A 27,969-nucleotide genomic window follows, 5' to 3' on the forward strand; every position below is an offset into this window, starting at 1 on the left:
CGGGAATATCTCTATTTCTTTATTTTAAGTGTTTAAAAGTTTTTAAGTGTTTCTTACATCTAGGTTAAAAAACATTAAAACAATTAAAAAATGTAAAATTAAAAGGTTAAAAAGTGAAAGGCGGCGGCGGCGGCGGCGGTGGCGGCGGCGGCGGCGACGGTGGTAGCGAACTCCATTGCCCGCCGAGGGCGGCCTCCCTCCGTGCAGAAGGGTTCATGGTGCACTTTTCACGATGGTTCAATGTCCGTTCCAGTAGGCACCCACAGCAGAAGTGTTCTGCTGCCGTGCCTCGGCTGGTAAGGTGTTGACCCATCGTCCGCCGACAGTCACTTTCCGTAGTAAACTCAACTGCCGCAGAAACAGTCGGAGAAACACTTTTCTCAACGACAAAGTGCAAGCACAAAACACGATGACCCAACTCGATCCGTCTCCACTTCACGACTATATTCGTAACAACTGTCAAAACGTCTTATATAAATATGGTGCCTCGACCCCTCTCAAGCCAGGTGCTCTGCTCAGATTGGTCGTTACTTAAATTACGATAATAATGTTATTTAGTCTAGGAAAAACGTAACTTAAAAAGTAAGATCAAATTAAAAGTTATTAGAAGCTTTTAGAATATCAATAAACATTAAACATTGCACACTATGCGTTAAACAGTAATTCAGTTGACAATGGCTACTTTATAACTTCCTACTTTAAATATAATCTCAATGGCTTCCTCCGACATGGTGAGGTGATGCCAATATAAGAGACCGCACCCTCATTTTCGGGACACACTCGCCACCGAACACTGAAGCCAGCGGAAGCTCTGCCCGTTTGACTAGCCAAAATAATTAATCATTTTAACTCTGATAGTTGATTAAGTTAATGTTGTATTTTTAAATCATTTTAGTGTTAATTACATTTATTCAATTATGTTAGTTTTCTTATTAATTCAAAAAGTACTGTTGTAGTGTATAAGAGATTGTTTTTTTTAATTTTCTGCCTGCTTCTGATCCTTAAGATCAGAAGTGGGATAGTGAAACTCCCACGTCCTTGTTTGTACATCCTGATACGAAGTGTTTCCATTGTTATTTCTTTAATTGGCTAGTCATACGATCAGAAATATATTTTTTGGAAATTGTAACTTCCTTGTTTAAAAGGACAAATTAATCCTTTGTTTTCGGTGTTTCGTATAATATACGTAAGTAAGACGCGATGTGACGGTGTGATCAAGTTTTATAATATCAACTTTGGTGAGTACGTTCCAATTGATTTCTTCTCCGCTTTAAAATAACAAATAGGAGTTGTATTTGTTAGCTTTTTGTGTAAATGTTAGAATGACTCAATTTTAATATTTTGTCGTGTCTACCCGTATTGATCAATTATTTACCGTAACTTGAATGCCCTGCTTGGAATTACGTCAATTTTATGTTTATTTGCTAAACATTTTCTTAATTAATAAAATACGTAAATAATTGCTCCATTTAAATGCTTTAATGGATTTAAATATTAATTTAATGCTCAAATTTTAATATTTTTTTAAGCAATTACTCAATAACTTGTAAATTTTTTGACTACGTAATATTATACGTAACGCAATAATGATACAACAAAAACCGTATTCTAAGCATCAAAATTGTTTATATTTTTAATAATAGCATAATTTAAAAATAATTTGATTTTTTAAGTTAGAACAATTTAGTTTTTAAACTATATAACATGATAAATAAGTTGCTATATTTTATTTTTGAAACACAAATTTAAGGTGCCCTAAATAAAATTAATGATCTGTCACAAATTTAACTGCCATAAATCTACCAAATGTGTAAAATTTACAAGTCTTTTTCAGTACCTTTCTTTTATATTGAAAGCAAAGAGTATAAAAGACAAAAATTGAAATTCTTGTAACAGAATACCACATTGCAACATAGATAATTTTCAAATTAATAACTTTAGCAAAAACTAGTTGTTTTACTAATTTTCAATAATTTACAATTCAATAAGTATTTACTAAGGCCCTTCTAAGGCAATGTAAATCGTCGAAACTAACATTGTGTGGTTGCCTCACGAGAATCGTGTTTGGCTTTTTTCCACCTCACAACATTTCACGAAGATAGACAAACATATTGTGATTGACTGTTTTTGGAGACTACAGATAGAAATGTTGGCGATGCACGCTGATATCTGAAATTGTTTTGCGTAGTCGCCTAACAACAAAAATCGACGGTTTCCAATGATTTACGTTTCCTTGTCTACGAAAGGCCTCCTTATATTTTTGATGTATAATTGATAAAAAGCTTAATAGTAGAAGGAAAGCTTACTTGGACAAATCCAGATAAAACATGAAATGCAGTATCTCAAATTCAAATCTTAATAGTTTACTATTTGACCGATGTCGATGTCAATACGATATGTTACCAGGTCATAAAATTAAAAAAATTGAAACTATTGTGATGACAGTGACAATGACACTAATTAAAATTGGCGGTTAACATTTTTTTTTGTAATGATATTTTAAGAAATAAATAAATGTTTTAGTTATAAATTACAATTAATAACTTGAAGATTATTTAAAATGAAGTTAGTGTGTCAAGTTGAAGTTGTTAACAGACATCACTGTAATGTAAATATAGGTTCAAACAAAAAATACTCAAAATCAACACTAGCATTAGGAAAGGAACCAAAACGAGACAAAGACTTTTTTCTTATTCACTTCTCTTCTGTAAATAAAAGTGGTAACAAATATAAAATTAAGAACATCAAACAAGTGTTTGTTAAGTGTTTAAACGAAGGAAAAGCTACGTTAAGATTTGAGGAGCCACCTCATGATTTGTGTATCAAAAGTGAAGTAATTCAGCTGAAATGCTTTTTACGATTATTAAAGACGTGCATAACTGGAGACAAAGATGCCCAATTGAGTAACTTATCAAACTTAAGTGTGGTTTCGTCAGATATTGCACCTGTAAAAATGACAATACAATCCAGAAGTGACATACCTATAAAAGGTTTCCCACGGACACTAGAATACCTGTCCATGACTGATCTAAAACTATGTAATTTTCGAAGAGATATTTTACTTTTAAGTCACTTGTTGATCTTAGATTTAAGTAATAATGAAATAGAAAAATTGCCGTTAGAGTTTGGTATGAATATTTTTTTTACTAACAATTTATTAAGTTTTATGTATATCTTTTTCACTGAATATTTTTTACAGGTAGAATGAAAAATCTAAGGGAGTTGTATCTTTCGAAGAATGCTCTAGGCAAAAATGGTGATATGGACTGGAGATGGCTTTTTGGTCCACAAGTAAGTGAAGCACATAGCATGATCCTTATAATTTAAAAATTGCCATTATAAGTCAAAAATATCCAATTACTGCCTGCCTTATCTCTTTCTGTCTTTGAAGATGATTTTAATTTTTTCAAAAACATTATATTTCATTTCAGATAATTAAGACATTAAAGTTACTGGATATTAGTAATAATAAAATAAAATATATACCAAAAGCAATTTGGAAATTGGAAAAATTAGTCACATTGAAAATAAATGATAATGAAATTGTTAAGGTACCAGCAACCATTGGAAGAATACAAACTTTAAGGTAATAAGTTTTTTTATTTAACTCATTAATTGCCATTATAATTTTAATTATAAACTTGCCAGCATTTGTTTTTCTGTCCTATGTACAAATTAGGAGGGGAGTGAATTTTTTTTTTCTGGATTATTACCTTCATTTTTTAAATAATTTTTCTCTTTCTCTTTCAGATATCTAGACATATCAAAGAATCAACTGGAAACATTGCCTTGTAGTTTAATGCAATGTCGCTTGGAACATTTAGATTTGTCATCAAATAACTTCCATTTAGTTACTGATGTAAGAAACCAAAAGAATACAACAAGCAATGGCTGGGAACTTTATATTTACAGCCTTACAAATCTAGCTTCAAAGGCAGTTTTGAAAAATAAACTATTTTACGCACCTAACATCATACCTTGGACTTTGGCGGAATTTCTTGATAACGCTAAAATGTGCGTCTGTGGAAATCCTGTTGTTAATAATGAATATATAATCCGTGAGTTTGATCCCAAGGATTATTTTAGAGTTGTTGTTTTTGATTATAATAGAAGTGTGAAATTTGAATGTTACTTTTGTTCATCTAAATGTTACATTAAATATTGTTAGGATAATGAAAACGCTTTTCTCTTAATATAATTTATTTATTGCAAAACTTTTTTTTTTTTATAAATACATACCTTGTTAAAAATTATTCAGCTTAGCTTAGGCCTTCTAGTTTCCAGCTTATATCTTGAATAACTGGTGCTATTCTTACATGAGGCTCTGAAATATAATTATATATATAAAGGTATACATTTTACATATCTTACTCATATTATAAATGGAAAAGTATATATGGTTGTTCGTTAGAAGGTATCTTCGGAACGACTCAACAGATCTTGGTGAAATTTGGCACATATATAGATATACTCTGAATGACCACATTGGCTACTTATTAAGTTTTTTTCGCGTGCTACCGCTTGTATTACATAAAAGGTTTAGACATATATTTGTACAATTACCAAGGAATGATAAGCTATCAGCTATCATACTAGATCCCTCCGGTATATTTTCAGCATCTATTGCAGCTTTGGTAGCTTGTAACACAAGATCATTTGTCCATATTTCTTTGAAGTGACCCTTCATCTCATTAAGTAGATTGTCCAAATTTCTCTAAAATAAAATTGCATCCAATTATGTTTTTAAATTACCAATCCGCACTGGGCTAACAAATGATAAACAACTAAGTCCTAGTCACCTTTAATTTAGATTATGCTCAATGGTTGGGAGAAGGTCCACATTAAGCTATTTCTGACATTGGTCCAATCTTAAGTTTACTCAAAGCAAACATTTTTTACTTATAATAGTATCTTATATATAAAATTCTTGTGTCACAATTTTCGTTCCCATACTCCTCCGAAACGGCTTGACCGATTCTCATGAAATTTTGTGAGCATATTGAGTAGGTCTGAGAATCGGCCAACATCTATTTTTAATCCCGCGCGGACGGAGTCGCGGGCGACAGCTAGTAATAGTATAGTATTTAGTTATGAAATACCTGTAATTCAGAAGCCATTTTGTCTTTGTTAAAAACATTCAATGTAATATTGACATCTTTAACTTGCAACCTCAAGTTAAATGACGCTGTAACAAGACTGTGGAGTGTCATTATAAGTGCTACATCCTCGTATTGTGAACCTTCCTTCAATGACGCGACTTTCCTCTGATGTTTTCTTCTGTTCTTACTAGATCGGAAAGATCTCCTGAAATGTACCATAACAATTATATAAAGGGACTTGGTAAATAATGTAACAAACAAGAATAAATTAATAATATATACATGGAATTTAATTGGTATAAAGTTTTCGTTAAGGCTTGTACTAGGAAGGCTTGCATTCATGACAATAGTAAAATAGCAGGAATTGAACCTATAACCATGTTATTGAGATTTGTACTTTTAAACATAACACTTCAAATGACTTATCATATAACATACTACACAATCTTACTAGTTTTCTATAAACACATACAATGCCACTATAATTTTTGAATATTAAATGTGTCGATTTTCATAAAAACAATATTAAACATACCCAGAGCCGGATGATGCTATAGTACTACCCGCATCCGAATACAAATCGTCGTCTTTATTTGTATTAAATGCATCATACATACAATCAGCTTTATTTAGCTTATTCTCTCTCACTTCCGACAATCGTGTTCTATGTTTTATAAAATCTTTCAAATTATTTTCAATTAAAGCTTTGAGATTCTGATACTCTTCTAATATTGCAGGCATAAGACGTTGATCTGAAAAAAATATATAATAAAAACAAGTTTAATACATTCCATGCCACTTCTACATATGAAAGTGAGTGTCAAACATGTCTGTGGCACTGAAAATGTTAACATTACGTAACATAAAATATAACTAACCTCTTAAGTCTGGTCTGTTGTATTTAGAGCACAGTTGTATCGCCGTTTTATATTGACCATTCTCTATGGCATATATTATTGAATCTACCCCATTTTGCAAATGTTGTTCTAATATGATTAATGCTTCTTTATGACGTTTTTCATCTTTCAAAGCATTCACTAGATATCTGAATTAAAAAAAATCATTAATAGTCTACCTGTTTTTACTTAACACTTCAAATTTTTTGACTACTTAATACTTAATTTACTTACCTACATGTTTCTAACCTTTGATCTTCAGTAAGATATTGTGCTACACTTAAAGCTAATTCCCATTCTGAAGCTTCTTTATAACAATCAATAGCTTTTACATAATTTTTAGATCTTTCATATACAACACCGGCTTCAACAAAGTCCTTTTTTAACTTTAAATAAAGACCAAAATCATCGGCTATTTCTTTGTAAATATCTTCATTTTCATTTAACAGTGACAATGCATCTTTATAAAGGCTGTGATATTTAACAAATGCTTTCAACTCTTCATGTTTATCACTACCACATTTAATAAGGTACTTAACTGCTTTGTCAAATCTCTTTAGATATTTATTTATTGAAAATTTCTTATAATTATCATCCATACCATTTAATTCATTTAACATTGGAATATATTCCTTTGGGTCTTTTTGTGATTTATTTGCAACTAGCAATACTAAATCGAAATCGTACATACCGAGTGCAACATTAAAAAGTTCATCAACATTAACCATGTATAAGAGAAACCTTATTGCTTCATCAGATCCTACAGCTAATTTATGGTTACCCATTTCCTGAACTTTTATTTCTTTTATTATTAATAAAGCCTTTTCTAAGTCTTCAATTGTATTTTTCTTTATATAAGTTGTTAGTAATGGTAATATTTTATCATTCCTATCACTTCTTTTGTTTATTTGTGTTTGTATAATGTCACATATCTCTTGGATTTTCATATAATTTTCATTGTTGACATTACTTTTGTAACTACTTTTATACATAGTTTTAGTAACATCAGAGTTTTCTAAATCTGATAGAAAAAGACATAGCCAAGATGTGTTTTTAATAGAATCTAAGAATTTATCTATATTGTCAAGGAATAACTTAGGATTATGGTCATGTATTAAATTAAGATTGATCCTTTGTTTCCTCATTAAATCAAATGCTTTTCCATAATCCAGTGAATCGAGTTGTTCTCCAATTATTTTCAAAGACAATGGACGAGGTTGAATTGTTTCTAAATTACCTCTAGGCATTTGAAATATTGTATTAGTCGCATTTGGTACAGATATAACTAATTTTGCACCCCTTTCGATCTTTCGTTTATAAACTTGTGGAGAATTATTTTTCTGATATTCTGTTATCGCTTCGAGTCCAGTTTCTGATAATTCAGTACAAAGAAGATAATGTTGCAATGTTGTTATAAGAAGGAAACTTGTATGTACAAAATATGAACTGACATTGTTTAGTACACTCACATCATCAATATATAAATTTCCTTTCTGTGAAAGACCCAAAAAGTGTAACTTATTTTCTATTAATACAACATCAAATTTACTACAAGATGTTTTGAAAGATATATCTTGGACAGTAACATTTTTTCCGGAACTGTACTTCATAATATCACCAGTTTTCAATTGGAGAAATATAGATGACGGATCAATTGGATCGCTGTGAAGACGAACAACTGGTGACGGTAGCGGCACAATCTTGCGTTGTGTAAGTACTTCGTTACTTAAATCATATTCAATCAAATTGTAGTTTAACTCGTCAACTTTTACAGCAACTATTGTATTGCAATTTAACCAGTGCCAATTGTAAATTTGAAAAGGAAAACTATGCGCATCTTTAGTGATAGTCTTTACAGATTTATACTGTATAGGGAACTTCTGTGTTTGTTCGAAAAATATTATTTTCTCTTCCGTATTTACGAAGAAAGAGTTTGTCATACAATTACTTTGTGTATGAGGTGGTGCAAAATGAACTGAATGTATATCAGAATCCAATTCTAATACCAGACTGGCCATAGGTGGTGGAACAACAGTCTGCCTAAAACCTGTCATTAATAATTTATGGCCATCAATAACAGCAACCATGGCATTATCTTCACTACTCATACCTCGACTGTGACTGATTGACCAAATCCAAGAATAAATATAATGTTTACCATTCTGTAAAACAATATGTAGTTTTTTATTATTTGCAACATCAAAGTTGTTGTCCCAAAAGATTTCATTAATTCTTTCTTCGTCATGAAATATTAAAATCTGCTTTTGGTACCAATGGTAATTGCTTGAAGTGAAGAGAAGTATCTTCTGTGTGTTATCTTCTAAGTCTTTGCAGCTCAAAGTTAATATTTCCGAATCTGGACTCCAATAGAGATCTTCCACAATGGTCTTGGTGTTGACTGGAATTTTGAACTCACCATGTTTCAAACCATTTTTTTCAAAGAATGCTACAACATAATTTTCATTCATCTTTTGCGTTGTAGCTATCAGATTTCCTGATGGACGCCATGTTAGATTAGATTCAAGTCCAGGTTGTTTTTCACTTGTGTACTGTAAATTTCCATCTCTATCAAATACTTTGAATCTCCTCAAACCATTCATTGCAAAACCAACAGCAAATAAATTACCATCACCTCGCCATGAAATTTTGACAGATGAATTTATACTTTCATTTTCATTTGAAAATTCCAATTTCTGTTTAGCAGCTTGCTTTCCTACTGAACCATGAAATTGGGTTTCTTTTTTGCCCCAGCCCACAGTTATAAATTCCTTCTTTCCAAAATCGTCACTCAACAATTCCACTTCAGATATAGGGTCAAATGTACATGACATTGTTATCATTTTTAAATCGTTGGTGACTAAAACTAGTATGTCTTGGTCTGGACTCCACTCCATGGCCTGAAAATAAACATAAATATTGTAATGGTTGTTGACCATAAAGACTTACAAAACTAATACAAAATGAAACTTTTTATTAATTTCTTTATAGAATTAAGAGCGTCGGGCATACTGAGATGAGCTTCAGAAACTTCAAATTCCTTGCAGCCTGTTAAGAAAGACACGCTTGCTTCATATGGGCCCTAAGGCGCACTTTACAATACCGCAGAGAACAGACCGTTCCACATCACAAAGTTAAAATAAAAACAATACTTACCACCAATCCATTTTCAAAAACTCCCACTAGTTCATAATCACTTCCAGATTCGTCAATTGTAATTAGCTCCCCATTTGCTAATGCAATGCATAGCTGATTTGATAATGAGATGTATGTTATATTTACAGGAATATTTTTACAGTTAGTTATTTCAGAAATGTCTTTTGTCCAATTAATGGCTCCAAATTCATCAATATTTGATACTTGTAGGTTATGTGTGACGGCAAAAAATTTAACTTTATTTTCTCCATCATAATTGTAACATATATGGAACTTTTCTTTTGAGTTAATGTTGATACCTCTTGTATTTACTTCCCAAAGATCTAAATTCTTCATAGCTGATTATTGTTGGCGAAATAAAATAATATTGAACAAGAACAATGCTGTAAAAGTGTAAATAAAAGCTTTGCTGCAAAGAGCAGACTTCTTTATGTCATTTTTAGAATAATGTGACAAAGGTTATACACATATAGTATACTATAGTATACTTATTATACTCTTTGGTTATACATGAATGTGATTAATCACTATGCCTCTTAAAATCGATTAAGCGAAAATGAATCCGCGTAAATCGATTTCGAGATATTTGTGTATAAATAATTTCAAATATCTTGGCAGTTTTTAACTTCTTGTGAGTTGATGCGCGGTATGTAAGGACAAGGCACTGCGGAATGCGCCAATGCTTTTTGGTCGCCATCAAACACAACTACATAAAAACAAATCAAAAACAACTTTTTTTACCATCATGCAGTGTAACTTAAAATAATATAGATGTGTAAAATAAGACTGTAATTTTTAAAAACATTGAGACTTTTTATATGCCAACTTTCCTAAGAAAAAATGATAAAATTTTGTATCATATTACTGGATGGAAAAATTAATATAAAATGAAACAAAACATATAAATTAATATTACTATTACTATTTAGATTTTATTATTTCATACAAATATTCTATTTAAACATCAGGATAATAAGTACGTTCGAAATTCTTTTTAGATCTAGGATATTCCCTGAGAACTTTGGGAATATAAGGCGGCAAATGTTCATTCAATCGCCTTTTGTATGGATTAATATTGCGTTCGAAGAACCGCCTCTTCGCTTCAAAGAATCTCGTTTTATGTTGAATTTTGTAAATCCTTTCCCACAAATATGTTTCTGGCATTAAGTTATGTTTCGGTCTATTTGAAACAAGATGTTTGTATCTAGATTCCAGCCAACAACGCTTATTATCATCTTCAATATCAGCAATAAGTTGCTCATCTTTACCCAAGTAAGGTTTCATGTCATGTTCCCGCTCCTCTGGTGCATTCAAGTAAAACTGAACTAACATTTTCAAGACATCTTTATTCAAACCTTTCACTTGACCATTTTCTATTGTATCATATAACTGTAGAGGTGTTGTACCAAAGCATATATTGTGTTTTGGATTTTCATCCATTTGCTCATTATGCATAGTGATAGTATTCATTTGGTAAACGTAGAAGGACCATGCTTTGCCATTAGTTATAACGGTTTGAGTCACAAGTGGGTATGTTATATCATTGTACGTAGTGAAGCCTTGATAATTAGCTTGAGCAAGAAGCCAGCCAAAACTAGCTTTCAAGGCTTGTGAATGTAAGGCATCAATGTTATCTTCTTGCCCATACGATTCTCTTCTACTTAATATATGATCTCTGCCATGATAAGACAATAAGCCAAATTCATCATTATCACCAGGCCAAAACCCTGTAACAGTAACATAAAATTTATTGATATAAAAACCCACAAAAAATATGAGATCAACAGTATAAAACTTTCTATTTGATAAAACCAGTGGATCAGGCAGTATTGTTGTTTCTGTTAAATAAAAAAAGAAAAAGGCAAAGATTAATTTAAAAATTTTCAATACCTGGGATATTAGTTCCATGCCTGAACTCTGTGCAATAGCCAACAGATTCAGGTATATAGGTGAATTTAGGGACTTTAAAATCTGGGTTTGTAGCCTCTTCATACGGCACAATAGGCTTTAGTGGCAACTGACTTCTTACCGCTAGATGTGGTGTTCCTGAAAATATATTGTATAAACTTTAAAACTCTTTTTAGAATGTAACAACAATTTTATATAAATACCAGCAGTCGCCCCCGACTCACTAAGCATGGAATTAAAAGAAAAATATTAGGCTATGTGTTTTTCCAGAATATGTTTAACTTTAATGTATGACGGCTAAAAATATTTCATCGAGATCTGTTCAGCCATTCTGGAGGTACCCACAACCAAACATCCATCCATCCATCTAAATATTCACACATTCGATATTAGTAAGATATAAAATTACCAATAAACTGGACTGGTCTATCAATGGGTTCTTCAAGGCGATCATGCAACCATTTATATTGTTTTCTCCATTGAATTACATTATGTGGTACATCAATACCACCAACAAACCAAAATGCTTCATGTCTGGGTTCATAATCAATCTGCAACAAGATTAATATGATTTCATTTAAAATGAGAAAGGCAAATCAAGGATAAAATACTATAGTGTTTCCATATGAACTACAGTTGAACCTGGATAAGCAAGAATCTAAGGGACAACAATATTTTTTTTTTGTTTATCAAGTTTTCTATCACAAGTTTCTTGTTTATGAATGTTGCCTATAGGGACTATACAATGACTCACTTATCCTGGTTCGACAGTAGTAGTGCACAAGTAGCAGTGATGACTATTATGTGTAAAATAATAATTATACTTACTTGTGCAGATAATATATGTGGCAGCTTGTCTGCAAGTTTATTACAGATAACTCTGTTGATTTGCCTCACTATATTCTTTGTGATGTGCTCTTCTTTTATTTGCTCTTCTGATTTTTCTGGTGAATTGTTATGAATGTACCTACACAAATCTGTTATATGAGTAAAACAAGACTTCAAATAGCTACATGTAAATATAGCTATTTAAAGTTTGTCATTGTACTAGGTTGTTTATGTACTTACGTACTATATTTAAGATTTTCGACCAAACTGTTCTAGAATAAAATTACAAAGTTTAAAAAAAGATTATCATTACCTAACACTTTCTGATTCAATGGCAATTATATCTTCAATTATTGATTTAGTTTCCTTTACAACTTGTTCTGCAATTGGATTTGTATCGGAATAAGCGTCCGGGAGGGAATTTACAGGTTTAAAATGTGTCCTGGTGTAACACTGGACCAATGGTAAAGCATTGTATGGTACTCTATTTTCATTGAATATCACGCATTTCCATCCATAATACCGCGGCATGTTTAGTGCTATTTGTTTTTCTTCGACGGTATTCAATTTTTTTATCTTCTCGTGAACGGATTGTCTTTCTCGCAATTTTCTTCCTTGGAGCGACATGTCCAAAATTGGAGGATACACGGGTGTATCCGTATATTCATTTTCGTCGGGTAGCACTGCATGAGAATATCTTCTAGTCCACAATTGGAATTTCGGAATATTTCTATTTAATTTCGATAAATGCATTTTTAAATGATAATTTTAGGAGCAAAATAACATCGTATAAACAGCTTGACAGTGAAATTATTTGAGGTTATATCCATTCCAATTGACAGTGACAGTTTTTTTAAGGACCAAAGAGTATAAAACTAATTATTTATACTTTCCTTTTCATCAGATCCGAATTAACAAAAAAAACTTTATTTAAGAAATAATACTTCATAGTAAGGATTTTATTGTAAATTAAATAAAACCGTTGTACAAGGATATTTTAATCTTTTTTCGTGCCTTTTTAAAAAAATAATTTAGGTTTAAGGTTTAAGATCAGATTGGTTGTAAATCGATTCTGAACGTCCCTAGCCGGCTGATGCAAGAGCACAAAACTGATTTTTGAGTTCGCCACCTGCCAAAATATTATAACCAAGTTTTGTAAAGATCCAATAAAATTGTGGTAAATATGGATGACGATATGATTTTTGATCCATCTCTTAAGAAGAAAAAGAAAAAGAAGACTGGTTTCGACATGGATGCAGCTTTGGCTAGTGAACAAGGTGAAAGCACATCTGTTGAAGCACCCGTCGAGTCGGGTGACGTCGACGTGCCCGAGGACGAAAATCTTGATTTAGATAATTTTGGTAAGAAAAAGAAGAAAAAAAAGAAGACATTTTTTAATTTGGAAGAGTTGGAAAGTGCACTGCCAGAAACCACAGAGGAGAAACCACCTGCGGAAGAGCCAGAGCCCCAGGAGGAGGACCTTGTTGATGATCTGGATCTTGAGATAGATTTCTCAAAAACAAAGAAAAAGAGAAGGAAGAAAAACTTAGACGAACTAGTTGCCGAAGAGGAAAATAACGAGAACCAAGAGAATGCTGAAGATTTACATGGTGATTGGGTCAGCACGGATCGAGACTATACATATGATGAACTCCTTGAACGTGTATTTGATATTATGCGTGAGAAAAACCCAGGTATGGTCTCTGGTAAAAAACAAAAGTTCATTATGAGACCACCACAAGTTGTAAGAATTGGAACAAAAAAAACATCATTTGCAAACTTTACAGAAATTTGCAAAACCCTTCACCGACAGCCCAAACATTTATTAGACTTTTTACTGGCTGAATTGGGTACCAGCGGGTCTGTTGATGGTAACAGTCAGTTGATTATCAAGGGTCGTTTCCAGCAGAAACAAATAGAGAATGTATTACGTCGGTATATTAAGGAATATGTAACTTGTCACACCTGTCGCTCACCTGATACTATTTTGCAAAAGGACACCAGATTATTCTTCCTTCAGTGTGAGACATGTGGCTCACGTTGCTCTGTGGCCAGTATAAAATCTGGTTTCCAGGCTGTCACTGGCAAGAGAGCTGCAATTCGTGCAAAAATTGCATAAAATATTTTATCTAGATTATTTAAAAACAATTACTGTGTGGTACATTAATGTTTTGAAAATCTGAGTTGTGGGACAGAGAAAAATTTCGTTTTCATGTAAATTTTGTAATAAATGAAGTAATAAGTGTGGCTGTTCCTGTATTTATGATAGAAATTGGATCAACTAACAAGAATAGTTGGTAATCCGTTCAATCCAGAATTTATTTTAGAGCTTGAAGTTGTCTTGTGGTGTCCCTGAAGTAAATGTACCCCTTCTCAATAACTATTATATTATACATATAAATACATTAGTATCACATCTGTATTACTCTTGAATACACATTGTTTTTATATAGATTTGTTTTATTTTGTGAAAATAAACTGGAATTAAAATTAATATTGACTTTAGTATGTAAATATTATTGATTGTATTGTTTACATAAACATATCAAACACAAATATTAATAAACATGTTCACAATCCCCATACTATAATTTATCAAGAAGTGTTAGAATTAAATGAAATAATGAAATTTTTTACCAAAGTTTCTTGTGCATATCCGAGTTCACTGATGTGAGTTTGTGTTGTGTGTTGTGTCAGAATCAATTTTAATTAGTGAGGTTTCGCTTGATTCATTTTTCGATAAGTGCCAAAGGCATAGACAGTTAGGTTTTTAATTAACAAATAGTGTTTATTATGTTAGCTGTATTTATAATTAGAAATCTTTCACCCAAGTCTTTCACAGAACATTGGCATGTAATATTTTGGTGTGCATGTGAACTTCAAATGCCATCATAATTTAATCATTTAGGCATCTCATTTTTTATTATTAAACAGGTCAAAATAAAAATTTTGTTTATTGACAAAAGTTTTACATAATTTGACAACAATAAGTACAAAAAAAATATAAGGTAAAAACTTATCAAATCTTATAAAAGGTAAAAATTGTGTAGCCATATTTAGTAAATAAAATCTTAAAAACTTTAATAATTGATCAAATGAAGATATAAAATTTCATTTTGTTAGTTCTTAGGAAGTCTCTGTGGTATAAAATCATGTTTTATGGCTTCATTAAGAGAATTTGCATATAGGTCTAAGCGCTGTGTCATGCAAAAGCCCCATTTATCTTTTATTTGCCGACACATATTAAGGTCAAGTTGGGCTATTAATAGACCATCTTTGACTCTTGATAGCCCCGGAGTTCTGGAACCATCTGGTGCTGTAACATAACTGGAGCCATAGAAGTGACCAAATTCTTTATGTGCAGGTTTGCCGTCTCCAGAAGTAAATTCATTTGGAAAACTCTCTGTACCCACTCTGTTTATAGCACAAGTGAAATAACTGTTAGCAATAGCTGCATTACGAGCTTCAACAGCCCACAAATGTTCACTCAGACCTGCAACGGTAGCTGAAGGATTGAAGACAATTTCAGCTCCATTCACCCCAAACATTAACCAATTAAGAGGGTGATGACGTCCATAACAAATATTGATTGCTATTCTTCCAAAAGTTGTCTCAAAGACCGGATGTCCTGTGTTACCTTCAAAGTAATATGTGGATTCATTGAAATCACCCACCCGAGGAATATGATTTTTTCTATGCTTCCCAATAACTTTACCCATTTCATTTATTACAACAGCTGTATTCCATATAGTGTCACTATGAGTTTCATCTCTTTCAAGTATAGGTGATATTATTACCATGCCATAAGTAGAAGCTAATTCTTTAAGAAACAATGTACTGGGGCCTTCTATGACTGATTCAGCAAACTCGCACCAGGGTTGCTTCTCGCGGGTGCAAAAAGCAAATGGCATACTCCAAGCTTCTTGTAAACACAGAACATTGACACCTTCATCTGCTGCAATTTCTATAATTTTTTTAACTTTCTCAAATATTGCTGATCTTTGTTCAATGATTGGTTTATCCGTCGGTATCGCAATGGAATGTTGGATCAAGCCAACTTTAACAATACGGGGTTTTCTTAATTCCTCTTTATTTGCGGGAAAGTCATAACATGATATTTCGAAATTATTTTTACTTCCATATTGAATATTTTCTTTTTTAATCTCAAGTTCATGATTGTCTTTTCTTCCGTAATGTATTCTATTAAATTCCAATAAATCGTCTCCCGTAAGATTTTGCCTTATAAGTTCGTCCAAACTTTTCAACTCTTTTCCTTCCATTTTTTGAAAAGTCTTAGAGCTTAAAGAGAAAAGATATACACAGTGTAATTTTACTGATAAATAAAGAATATAACATTACTGTTAATATTTTTTCATCGTCTTATGTTTACGCGAATGGTATGGAGTTTGGGTGGCAAAACGTCAAAAAGATAAAAAATTAAGGATATCAAATTGCACAAATCAGCACAACACAAATGATAAGATAATAAGGTCACGCCTGTGTTGCCAACATTGATTTTAATTTGTATCTTTGTAACAAAACAAAATTGGAAGTTGTCCTACAAGTAGTTAACATAATGTTACTTTAATTCCATTGTCCTCCACTCGATGTGTTTTCATATCCTTTTTGTAGATCTATTTTACTTTGCCGTTCTAATTCTAAAGTGCCGGTGCCGTTGTTCTAGATAATTCTCACATAAGTGAAATTAAACGGCATTATCTATTTTTATTTATCTTTTTAATTTATTTTACGAAAATTGCCTACATTTTAAATTACAATATTCAATGTATATTGCGATGACGCCTTAACTAAGTGAATCCGTACTTATCATGTAGCTTGTATACACTTGTTCGATTTTTTTAACTCCGAGTCCGTGGTAATTGCCTCCTGCAATTTAAGCATTTATATTAAGTCTTTTGGAATAATATTAATCCAATAAAGTCAAAATAAGAGAGTGCTGTGTTTTAAATTAAATATTCCCGCCTTTGTCAGTAGTTATCACAATCATAATTGAAAGAATATCTGCAGTTCTTCAGTTTTTTTTTATATTAGTAGGTTTTAGCAATTGCTTATTTATAAATCTTCCGATAATTGTTAAATCAACTCCATGTGTCTACCTAATTTAAAAATCGGCGATACTTACCGTCTCATGGAAGACTAGGCTTTGCTGGATCTTGTGGGCGACGGAGCCAACGCATCCCTGTTGTAAATATACTATTAATAAATACTTATTTTTTACATCACAGGACACATGATATTAAATGAACACTTCTACAAATTGAAAATCTGCATTTAGATTGAACTGTATTGCTTTTTTTTATTAATCAGAAAGAAAGGTAAATGGAAAAATAGTAAAGATGTTTAATTTTTGGTAATTCACCCACAGAAGGATGACAGTGTTACTTCGAGCTTGTGTTCTCGGTGTGCTATTTCCGTACCAACTATCGTTGAGGGATGTTTCAATATTAACTTAAAACATTTAATGAGGCTACTTGACAGAAATACTTCAAAACTATAGAAATAACTAGTTATATTACCAAATATTAAAGTTTATTAATATGTCGAACGACTTGTATAATGTTCAATGAATCAAATTCAACATATAGTAATATAATTTAAACTCGGAAAACAAATTTCTATTTTAATATTGATATTATTGATTTAATAGCCTTTCAGAACTCATTTAGTGAATTATTAAAAATCTATTCATTCATATAAGCTTGATATTATCAAAGATTACGGACCGGATTAAGACGGGAGTTAGGAAAAGGGAATTTTATGGACTGGATTTTGTGACTTATTAAAAAGAAACCACTCGCTGATGTTACTATTTTTATTATAGTCTTAACTATTTAAGACAACCGTGTCCTTAACAAAGACACACATACAGAAAGTCATGGATGCAGATGGGAAAATGGAGCAACTACATTATCGGTGTCTAGGTCACAGGCACCGTCCCTTCCGCAGCTACTCCCACACCAGATGCTCCTCAGTACCATAAGAATCGTAAATACATTAACAATATACATATTTATACAGCATCTATATGTACAGTTAAGCCCGTCACACACTTACCTATGATATATATTAATAAGCCGTGCTATATGTAAGCAACCACACACGGAGACGATACTATAATATATATTTTGCCTTCATTTCATCGTTGATCGGTCTAGCGTTTTTAAAAATTAATATGATAATATATCGTAAAATGCCTTGCTATAATATATTAATATATATTATAGGTACGTGTGTGACGGGCTTTATGTATGTGTGTAATACCCCAGCTGTCAACCCGCTCGAGGCAATCCTATCCTTCATTTAGTGGACATGTCATCCACTAGATACTCCAAGAGCAAGCTTCAAATTATTAGAATATACTGGCAGTGCAATCGACTTACGCACAATTCGTACCGTTTCCTAATCATTACATTATCGACAGATATGTTAGCACGAGAAATATATTACAATAAAGCTTTGGAAGATTTTTTTTAAACTTTAAATGTACTCGATTAATGCGTACTAATGACCGCAGTATACCTTCACCTACGACTTGAGATCGTAGTCTCACTAAATAATATGAATACTTAAAAATATCGGTCATTTGAAATTCGATTGGATGAAAAAAGGCTTAAGAAATAAAGCTATCCCATTTACTTGTAATTGATTACCAAAGATCAGTGTGTGACATAGACAAAATATTGGAAACGTAAATTTATTCAAACATTTGCATTGGCATATGCCAAATTTCTAAATACATATGAAGTAGGAATATGTATGTACAGTGAAAGAATTAAATTACCTTCCCACATAAGATCTTAATCTTACCATGTCGCCATAAGAGCTATAAATTAACACGCATGTGTTGCTATGACAATATTTCAACCTAATTGCATTGTTAGCGTCCAGTGCCACTTCGAAATGGGTAGGAAATTATCATCCTTGACTGTACGTATTTTCATTGAAATATCCCAGTGTATAAGCATGCAGATTGAATATAACATTACTACGTGCAAAGTCGAAATATGTTTTAGTATGTAAAAATTGATGACAGTGATTCCCAAACTATCAGTCGGTAATATTGAGTGGAGTCCTAAAATACGTATGGAATTTTTTTATTAATCTTTTGTTTATGGTATTCCTTCATTTGTATTAACGCCGCATTAATAGTAACGCCGTATTCTCTTCACAAAATTGATTTAAGTAGATGATAACTTTTTATACAGCTGATTTTTGCTGTCTCACTCAACTTTGGGAGCCACTGAACTAGGCAAAGGCGATTAAGCGTTAGTTTATTGACCATTATTCAGTGTTCATGAGTTCAACGGAACAAACAAACTGTCTTCGAAGCATAAAATCATAAGTCGATCACAGAGTAAAAAAAAACTATCAGAACTAGCTTAAAGTTTAAAAATAACAAAAATAGGTTTATTTGGTAAAAATATTTTCTCGTTATATTCTTAGACGATACTAGTTTCATTTATGTTGTGCTAAATGTATTCAAGTACCAGTGTAAATGAAATGAACAAGCCAAGCCACGCTAAGCACAACTTAAGTAATATATTACATTATAATGAAATGTTTCTGTTATCCAATCCATAAGATTCTACTGTCCATCAATAAAAAATATTATTATCTCTATTTATCTAAAGAGAATGATAGTGACGACAATATGTTTCTCCACATGTATCGGCAGTGGAAACGCATGGAAGGATACAGAGTAGAGTATGATCAGACAGTTCTAAACATATACTTAAATAAGCGATAGGCAAACTGTTACTAAGACAAATAAAAAAAATAATATTATAATAGTGAAATAATAAGTTCATTTTAATATGACATTTAATATAATGATAATTTTTTCTATAATGAAATAATAGCTTGCTTTAAATTAGTTACGAAAAAAGAATCTTTATTGTTTATTTTGTGTACCATTTTAATAATAACTCGATGTTATACAGTTTAAAGTTTTTATGAGATTCCCAAAGATAATTGTTTAAACGACATATACTATTTTTTTTGTTTTAATGCTAAGACTTTATAATATAAAATATCATATTAAAACGAACGGGTTAATGCTTTGTTAAAATGAATGCATACAATGTAGACAAAATTATTTTACATTCCAACTTATGTAAAATACATAAATACATTGCAATCATGAATACATAATAATTATATTACATAGATTTATATATGCTCAAAGTATATCATTGGGCCCTTTTTTACCTGAGGGCATTTTGCTCAAATTAATGGAACACTGAAGGAAACTTGGCGAAGTAAAATTCTATAATTTTTTGTTAAAGTAATTTTAAAATCGCTAAGAAAAATATACATATAAGATTTATATATCATCTCAAAGAAATTAAGTTATTGGCTAAGCCATTCTCTGCCACCTAAAATCAATCTACTTTAATTTATTGACATATTTTAGCATCTATGTGTCGCACCGACTATGTCCTTTGCTACTAATAAACTGACTATTTCAGGAGTCAGCATTAGCCAATGAGCAGTTGAGGTTTGCCATACACGGATCACAGTTTACAGTCGAAACGAAATATAAGTAAGTGTAAAACGACCGCTTAAAGTGGTCCGCATATGTCCACCTTTATGGATGTCTAACGAATTAGAAATCAACCATCTTAATATACGAATTTAAAATAGAGATTAGTAAATAAAATTTGTTTATCATGCTTTATTTATTGATTACAATGTTTATTTATTATGTTTTTATTCGATTTTATAATTATCAAAATTCTAGATGCACTCAATTTAGATATATTTTTGGTATAAGAAAATAATGTTGTAAGAAAAATCACATATTGACCATTTTTATTTATCACATAATGAAATGTATATTGTTCAGTAAGAAAAAAAAAATATGAGATGTCTCGTGAAGTTGAGCCAATTTTTTTTAAATAACTTTTGAATCAATATAATCTGCGAGTATAATAATACTGCATTTACTTTAAGAAAGGTTTTACTTACAGATTGTATAAAGAAATTTCCGCAACCCAAACAAACGATAATTTTTATCAACATTTCCCGGTTAAAATATTACTCGCGCACAATAACATGGTACCTGATTGTGATGACGTCACAGCGTCGTGTCTTGTATTTAAATGTTTTACAACAACTAAACATGGAAGTGATAATTCTGAGTTTTATATTCGTAAACTTTTAAGTATTTTTCATAATATAAGATTTAACGCAATATACGGCCGGATGGCATACAGGTCCGAAGTCTAGCTGACAAAGTCATTCAAGCTGAAATAGATTTTACGTAATGAACTAATTTATAACTATTTATTGTAATATGGGACACTAAGGTACAACTAGAGATGTATGGAGAGGTTTACTCTGTGTAGTCCCAGCAGTCCTTCTCGTAGCCCTCGTACACGTGCTCCAGGAGAACCTTACGCCGACTGTCGCAATATCTGAAATTCAACATTTTGTGAACCCCTGTACATCATGTGTGTGTGTGTTACTGGCTGGTAGCGACGTGAGACCAAAGAGTATAAAAGAGACAAAAAATGGAATATGAGAAAAGGGTTGCTATGACAACGGATAATTAAATAGATTTATTATGTATGCGATATGTTGTAAAAGTTTAATAAAGTTTTGTTAGTTTCTAAAAGTTTTTTTCTTAAAATCTTCATATACAACCGATCCATATAGTCGTCGTATCGTCTCCCATAACCTTCCATTCCCTTCAACAACATCTATTGCACGAATGGGTCGGCTCGCCAAGGATATCACATCCACACAAAAGTGAGTCATTTCGCATGTCGTCTACAGACTGAGTATGCCTGAGACCTAATTTTAGTCCACATTACCATCCCAATTCTGGATTTAGCAGAGGAGGCGACTAATAGAAAAGGGAAATATCCTCTTTCTGTGCGTCTTCTCCGCCGTCGATTAAAGGACAGTCTATGGACATTCGTCGTTTCGCTTTCAGGTGGCAGTTCGCTCGTTTGTCATATTATAAAAAAAATAATGTTTTAGTTATAAGTATAGTGTAACATACCTGTATTTATCCTGCACCTTCTGCTTGATGTAGGCGAGGTTCTCACTGGTGATGTCTCGCTCGAGGTACTCAGAGAGGGTCTCTGTGGCGGACTCGAGATCGCGCTGGTTGTCCTCGAAGATGACCGACTGGTTGTTCTTGCGCAGGTAGTACGCGAACACGTACGTGTACATCAGCGTCTGCCGGCACTGGCACAGGATGTCCACAGCCTTCTTCAAGAACTGAACCTATGGTAAATGTTTAAATATAAATAATATAATTATCGACGATGTAGCCAAAATCTTACTAATATTATAAATGCGAATGTTTAAATGGATGGATGAATGGATGTATGTTTGAATCATCCATTCATCCATCAGGTATCTCCGGAACAGTTAAATGGATCTTGATGATTCACGATAATATTGCGGCTGCATGAATTGCAGACTCAAAAAAATGTGGTTTTGTCTAGAACCGTTATTTCCAAAGTGGTCTACTAGAGAATCGGCGAAATGCATGGTATAAAATCTAGGAAGAAATACAACAGGAAGGGATTGGCCTACATTAGTAAATTGATATTAAATAAATTAGTGTGCGAGGTGAATTACTTCAATCCAGCTCATGTTGTGTTGCTGCATCTCCTCCATCTTCTCCTTGACGGAGGCGTACAGCTTGGACTCGAAGCGCAGCGACTGCATGTGGTTCATGTAGCGGTTGCAGTAGAACAAGTATCGCTGCAGCGCGGACCGCGACCGCTCCTGCGCGTCGCGCGCCGCCTTCGCCTCGTCCTCGTCGTATCTGACACCATATTATATTACATCGTACAACTATATGACGGACAGGTCGACGCAGCGTAGGTAGGCCTCCTGCACGATGGACCGATGACCTGGTTGCGGGAGTGCACTGGATGCGAGCGGCACAGGACCGGGCATTGTTGCAATCGATGGGGGATGCCTACGTTTAGCAGTGAACGAATCCAGGCTGACAATGATGATGTCAGCCTGGATTCGTTCACACAACTATATAAGTGCCCAGGACCGATTTTAGCATTTACGGTGCCCTGGTCAACATTTTTGCTGCGCCCCCCTTTTTTAGGGGACCCCAGGCGCTCCTTTACATCCGACTCTCGAGCCTATCGTGCCTCCCTTATCACCGGCACCCATATTAATTGTAGCTGAGCTGCTTAACAACATCAAAGTCACCTTTCAAAGACATAAAAAAATATATCGTACCTGTTACAATTGTACCAGCTGCTGCCATGGGGCTCCCAGGGTCCGAGGCAGACCCAGCAAAAGTCAGCCTTGCAGTTCTGGTTCTTGCACACCATGTGGTTGCAGCCGCCGTCCTTCTCTATCGTGACGTTGCACTTCGGACACTCTTTGGTGTTCGCAGCTATCCAGTTTGACGTTTCTGAGTCATCATCACACTTCTGCAATTATATACTTACACATATACAAACATTAAACATTAATCTATATTCATATGTATATGTAGAGGAGAATGTTAAAAAGAGAGAATGAGAAAGAGAGAGTTAATGTAAAAAATTATGTATTTAATTTTAAGAGGAAATATCTGTTAATAAAAATAAATAATTCAGTTCTGAGTAACGAAACATTACTATATAGAACATTGTGACAAATAATTCTAAAAGTCACATAAACTCATTGAAAATAACTTTAAACAAACTATTATAACTATAGTTAGAAACTAAATATTTTATTTGGTACCAGAAAAATTCTAATTTTACCGACATTTCGTTTGCCACCTATTAAAAACACATACACATTAAAACATATAAAAACACACAAAAAGTATATCCATAGCAAATCCTACCTTAATCCACTTCTTGAGCAGACAGCAGCGCACCGGGTCGTGCCAGTTCTCCCCGCAGGCGAAGCAGAAGGTGTGGCCGCAGCGGCAGGTGACGGGCGCCGCCTCCACGTACGCCACCTTGATGGCGTTGCTGCAGTCAGGCGACGGGCACCAGCGGAGCAGACGATTGCACTAATACCATACACATTTATAATACAGTATAATCACACTAATCCGGCACGATAGATAGGTACCGGCAATAATCCGGCATCCGCCGTTTACGCCTCCCTCGTCTATACGTGTGCACTACGGTTACTGCATCGACTAGCAGCCTAACCTCAAAACTTATTGTTTCAAGTGAGAATAGTTTATAGTTAAAAAAATAAATATAAACGCAAACCCTATGACTTTTCACTATAATCCAGTAATCCGAACATTCCAATAATCCGGCACCCTCTGGTTTTAAATAGTGCCGGATTAGTAAGATCTGTATTAACCATAGGCGTCGCCAAAGGGGTCAGCTACTACTAGCCTCCATCCTTAATCATTGGCTGGCAATGCTCTGGTTATTAACTTTCAAAGTGGACAAAAGGCAAGAAGCAAGTAACAATGAACATACCCATAATAAGAGGTTTTAACACGTAACAAACAATTTCGGAATCTTTCCTTAGCCATTAAAAAATGATTAAGATAAATAGTTATTGTGAAGACAAAAAGCCAACACAATTAAATTTTGACAATTAATGAAACTTCATCATTAATTCCCTTGATATCTTACTAATATTATAAATGAGAATGTTTGATGTGGATGTTTATATGAAGGTATCTCCAGAACAGCGTAACAGATTTCAATTAAATTTGGCATAGATGTGGAATACAGTCTGGAAGAACACATAGGCTACTTATTAAGTATTTTTTTAATTCCGTGCCGACGAAGTCTCGGGCGTCCACTAGTTAATAGTAAAATTAAAATAGCAATTAGATAAAAGCGATTATAGTTACAATACCTCTACAAAACTATTGGTGATGATGTGTTGATACTTGAGCTTGACGCGCGCGTCGCGGACCAGCCGCATCACAGTCGCGTCGTCGACCAATATGTCGCACGCGTGCGCCGCGCAAGCTATCGTTTGACCCTAACAAACAAACACACGGGTCAATCATGCAGCTCTATATGACATTCCAAATGTAAATAAGGAAATGTCAAATCTTGTACATGGTTGGCTTTCTCTTCTTCTTCGTTACAGTCCTGTCAGACTGGTTGGCTTTAGCTATTCAATAATATTTTCATCACTAACTGCAGATTTCTGACACCAAAATCTCATCATCTTTGTCATTACCTTTGGCCACATAGTGATAACAATAACATGGATTTTGGTCTCAGAAACTCACCATACACATAGACAAGGATATCTCAAATTGTGAGAGAGTGTGTTTGGTCCTATCTTAAGCATAGAAAATTACATAAGAAGGAATAAAATGAAGTGGCAGCTACTGTAAAAATTTTGTTTCTTGTAACTTTTTTGACATTGAAAGAGGAGCGCTAGTGTGCTGTCATAATTTTGTTTGACTTATGCCCAATGCTTTGTTAAATTAGCCTTGACTGTCTTTATTGTTTTAGTGTTATTTTACTGTATATAATAAAATCGGAAACTTACTAATCCTTCTTCCATAATTTTGGTTGTCAGATATTCACACCAGCATTGTGTGCAAAACCTGTGTCCACATTCCAATCCTGTCATCATCTAAAACAAACATTTTTTTTAAAACACAGTTTTACACTACAAAATAACTTTAATTATCTTCCTCGTTCGTGGAATTAAAAGATAAATCATCATTAATCTGCCGCTGTCCCTAAGGAGGCTCGGCATAGTATGTACTAGTTCTTTATAAATCTCTATACGCCGTCATATATGAATTCAATCCTTTTAACTAGATTTTCTCTATGTAATGTGATATCGAAAATAATACATACTGATGTTGGTAGAATCGAAAAGCATATTTCACATTCTTCTGCGCCTGATGATGATATCCGTCTGGGTATCTGTAAATAAAAACATAAACTTTGGGTGTGCTTACCTTGTGAGAATAATAAACAGTTGTACTCAAACACTAAGTGACCATAAAACCCTTAGTCTTAATATGAGATATCTAAAATATACAATTGTTCAAATAACCATTTTCTGAGACACTCATTGTGCGGCAGATAAAGATTAAAGTGTCAGACATAAGCTTTTAAATTATGTTTCACAATTTCCATTGCCCAAAATAAATGATATCTCAACCTAAATTTACCTAGGACAAAATGCACACATAATTCAGATATTGGTTCAAAATAACTTGAAAAGTGCTTGATCAAGGTCAAACAAGGTAGGCCAATCCTAGATAAATAGGATAAGATTAATATCAAAGAGCACAAACTTATCTCATGAACTACTGAAGTTACATAGATTCACTAATATCAAATGTTAGTATATTATGTATGCAGAATCTAGTACAGAATTTATACATACCTTGGGCCTCTGTATAACTGGTTTTCTAAATGGATTAATAACTCTAGCTTCAGAGAACAATTGATCCTGGTCCCCATCATAGAAACGCTCCATCAACTTCTCTTTGTCCCATTTGAAATGATTTAGTAGTATCCTGGTTGTTGTGGCTGGTATCTACATAAATAATATTTTCATATGTTAAGTTGTTATTGGTTTTTATTTTAATAATAATATTTTGATAAAAATACTTTTTTTATGGGTACAATTTTGAAGTATAAGATCTTTCTTTCTTTGGTACATAAATGTACATGACACAATAGTAGAAGGAGGGTACAGTTTATGCAACTCTGCATCTAGCGAGTACTATGCATGGGAACAATATATGCAATACCCTGGAAATCTTTTAAAATGAAAAATTGGAGTTCAAATGTCATGTGAACTGACCATTAAACATTTATATATATAAGAACTGTAGTATACCACTCCTAGGCTAGGCTAAAGCCCCTTGGTAGGGTGGTATTTAAAGTGAGGACAAATAAATGAATCTTAACCTAGAACTCCTGACTTTCATCTAAGCAAAAGCATAGATATTTTCAACTAAGAATACACCACAAATGTACACAAAAACTTGAGAATTCAGAAATATTTTTGGAATAACACTTTTGACACATAAGTATATAAACCTAGCTATGTACATGTTACTACAATTTCCTTAACAATAACCACAATTTATGCTTAAATAGCAGCACAGCACTAACAATACTTTCAATTAAATTAAATATCAAAATGTTGAGTCATCCAAGTAGCAAGCTATATTACCTTAGTCTAACATGTAAACAAAGTGAAAGTTTTAATTTCATGGTTAATTTGATAAGATGTAGAAGTATAAATTAAATTAAATTAAGCAATTAAGGAAAAATATATAATATTTAGCAACAAATATTGTTTAGTATAAAATACTATCAAATCTAACAAAAGAAAAAAATAATTCCATTGTTGTTAATATGCCTAGGCTTTTGTTGTAATTTTGCATCTTTTATTCCAAATTTAACATTTCTTTTTTATTTTTAACTTTTTAGGACCTTCCTACTAATAGTAATTCCAATTATCCTACATGAAAGCCCTGTCCTACAGTGAACGAGTAACCTCATTCGATTACTCCATTGTTTACCACTAACATACTGACCTCAACTACTGTATTCACTTCTTTAATACAATCCACCATGTGCTGAACAATTTCCTCCGTAGATAATACCTCATAGGGATACTCCTCTAACTCCGTTTGTCTTTCTCTTGTACTATGTGTCTCGTCCATGACAAAGTCGACATCGTCTCCGCTAGACTCGTTACCAGAATCCACATCATCCTTTGTATCGTCTTCGGAGTCCATCGTCGAAAGCACACAATTTTTAGGTACCAGATAAAAAAAGAATACAGCCAAACACTGCTAATGATGAAATAATTACACCTAAGATTTAGGAAAGGTCAACAATGAAGAAAATAGTTCACCCACGGGCTGCCAAAACCTCTGACGTATTTGTAGGCAGCAAAAAGGTAGGCAATGTCTATGACGTCACTCTTATTTTATAGTTTTGTTTATGGTCCTGTAAACAGTGAATTACGTTTAAAAATTATAAATAACAGTGCATTGTTATGTTAAAAATTCTACAGGACTTAGAAGTAACACTAATTAATTTCTTTCGTAGCTTAACAAACAGAACCATTACGTTGAATGTAAAATGAATTGGTCAGATGACTTGCAGCTATATTTTCAC

The 27,969-nt window shown here is 33.0% G+C and overlaps 6 protein-coding genes across 8 annotated transcripts; 2 read left to right on the top strand and 4 right to left on the bottom strand.

Moving 5' to 3' along the window:
• The first annotated feature begins 930 nt into the window (after window positions 1-930).
• On the top strand, window positions 931-4,199 carry LOC106119467 (leucine-rich repeat protein 1). Of its 2 annotated transcripts, none has more exons than XM_013314479.1 (4): window positions 931-1,242; window positions 3,200-3,291; window positions 3,432-3,586; window positions 3,751-4,199. In XM_013314479.1, the coding sequence occupies exons 2-4, from the start codon at window positions 3,205-3,207 to the stop codon at window positions 4,166-4,168; spliced, it is 660 nt and encodes a 219-aa protein (XP_013169933.1). In that variant the 5' UTR covers window positions 931-1,242; window positions 3,200-3,204; the 3' UTR covers window positions 4,169-4,199. The 2 variants fall into 2 exon arrangements, with proteins under 2 accessions (XP_013169933.1, XP_013169932.1); XM_013314478.1 differs by lacking the exon at window positions 931-1,242 and adding an exon at window positions 1,881-3,128.
• On the bottom strand, window positions 4,197-9,572 carry Elp1 (elongator complex protein 1). Its single transcript, XM_013314477.1, has 7 exons — window positions 9,149-9,572; window positions 6,230-8,892; window positions 5,978-6,144; window positions 5,635-5,851; window positions 5,100-5,304; window positions 4,564-4,714; window positions 4,197-4,324 (listed from the first exon to the last, which is right to left on the bottom strand). The coding sequence occupies exons 1-7, from the start codon at window positions 9,482-9,484 to the stop codon at window positions 4,260-4,262; spliced, it is 3,804 nt and encodes a 1,267-aa protein (XP_013169931.1). The 5' UTR covers window positions 9,485-9,572; the 3' UTR covers window positions 4,197-4,259.
• Window positions 9,573-10,050: 478 nt separating this feature from the next.
• Window positions 10,051-12,719, bottom strand: mRpS30 (mitochondrial ribosomal protein S30). The gene is made up of 5 exons (XM_013314229.1): window positions 12,198-12,719; window positions 11,885-12,023; window positions 11,466-11,607; window positions 11,039-11,194; window positions 10,051-10,875 (listed from the first exon to the last, which is right to left on the bottom strand). The coding sequence occupies exons 1-5, from the start codon at window positions 12,635-12,637 to the stop codon at window positions 10,106-10,108; spliced, it is 1,647 nt and encodes a 548-aa protein (XP_013169683.1). The 5' UTR covers window positions 12,638-12,719; the 3' UTR covers window positions 10,051-10,105.
• A 306-nt stretch (window positions 12,720-13,025) lies between these two features.
• eIF2beta (eukaryotic translation initiation factor 2 subunit beta) lies at window positions 13,026-14,288 on the top strand. Its single transcript, NM_001312807.1, is given in 1 exon segment — window positions 13,026-14,288. A coding segment is annotated over 1 exon segment (936 nt). The 5' UTR covers window positions 13,026-13,067; the 3' UTR covers window positions 14,004-14,288.
• A 570-nt stretch (window positions 14,289-14,858) lies between these two features.
• Window positions 14,859-16,279, bottom strand: LOC106119411 (beta-ureidopropionase). The gene is given in 1 exon segment (NM_001312819.1): window positions 14,859-16,279. A coding segment is annotated over 1 exon segment (1,161 nt). The 5' UTR covers window positions 16,165-16,279; the 3' UTR covers window positions 14,859-15,003.
• A 399-nt stretch (window positions 16,280-16,678) lies between these two features.
• On the bottom strand, window positions 16,679-27,742 carry ari-1 (E3 ubiquitin-protein ligase ariadne-1). 2 transcript variants are annotated; one of them, XM_013314362.1, is made up of 12 exons: window positions 27,381-27,742; window positions 26,216-26,368; window positions 25,678-25,746; window positions 25,361-25,447; window positions 24,710-24,838; window positions 23,724-23,894; window positions 23,123-23,319; window positions 22,499-22,688; window positions 21,912-22,138; window positions 21,244-21,321; window positions 17,028-17,084; window positions 16,679-16,771 (listed from the first exon to the last, which is right to left on the bottom strand). In XM_013314362.1, the coding sequence occupies exons 1-11, from the start codon at window positions 27,582-27,584 to the stop codon at window positions 17,042-17,044; spliced, it is 1,548 nt and encodes a 515-aa protein (XP_013169816.1). In that variant the 5' UTR covers window positions 27,585-27,742; the 3' UTR covers window positions 16,679-16,771; window positions 17,028-17,041. The 2 variants fall into 2 exon arrangements, with proteins under 2 accessions (XP_013169816.1, XP_013169817.1); XM_013314363.1 differs by lacking the exons at window positions 16,679-16,771; window positions 17,028-17,084 and having other exon boundaries at window positions 21,080-21,321.
• Window positions 27,743-27,969: the final 227 nt, after the last annotated feature.

The sequence above is a fragment of the Papilio xuthus genome, unplaced genomic scaffold, assembly GCF_000836235.2.
Source record: "Papilio xuthus unplaced genomic scaffold, Pxut_1.1 DF827461.1, whole genome shotgun sequence".
In the NCBI taxonomy this organism is placed as follows: Eukaryota; Metazoa; Arthropoda; class Insecta; order Lepidoptera; family Papilionidae; genus Papilio; species Papilio xuthus.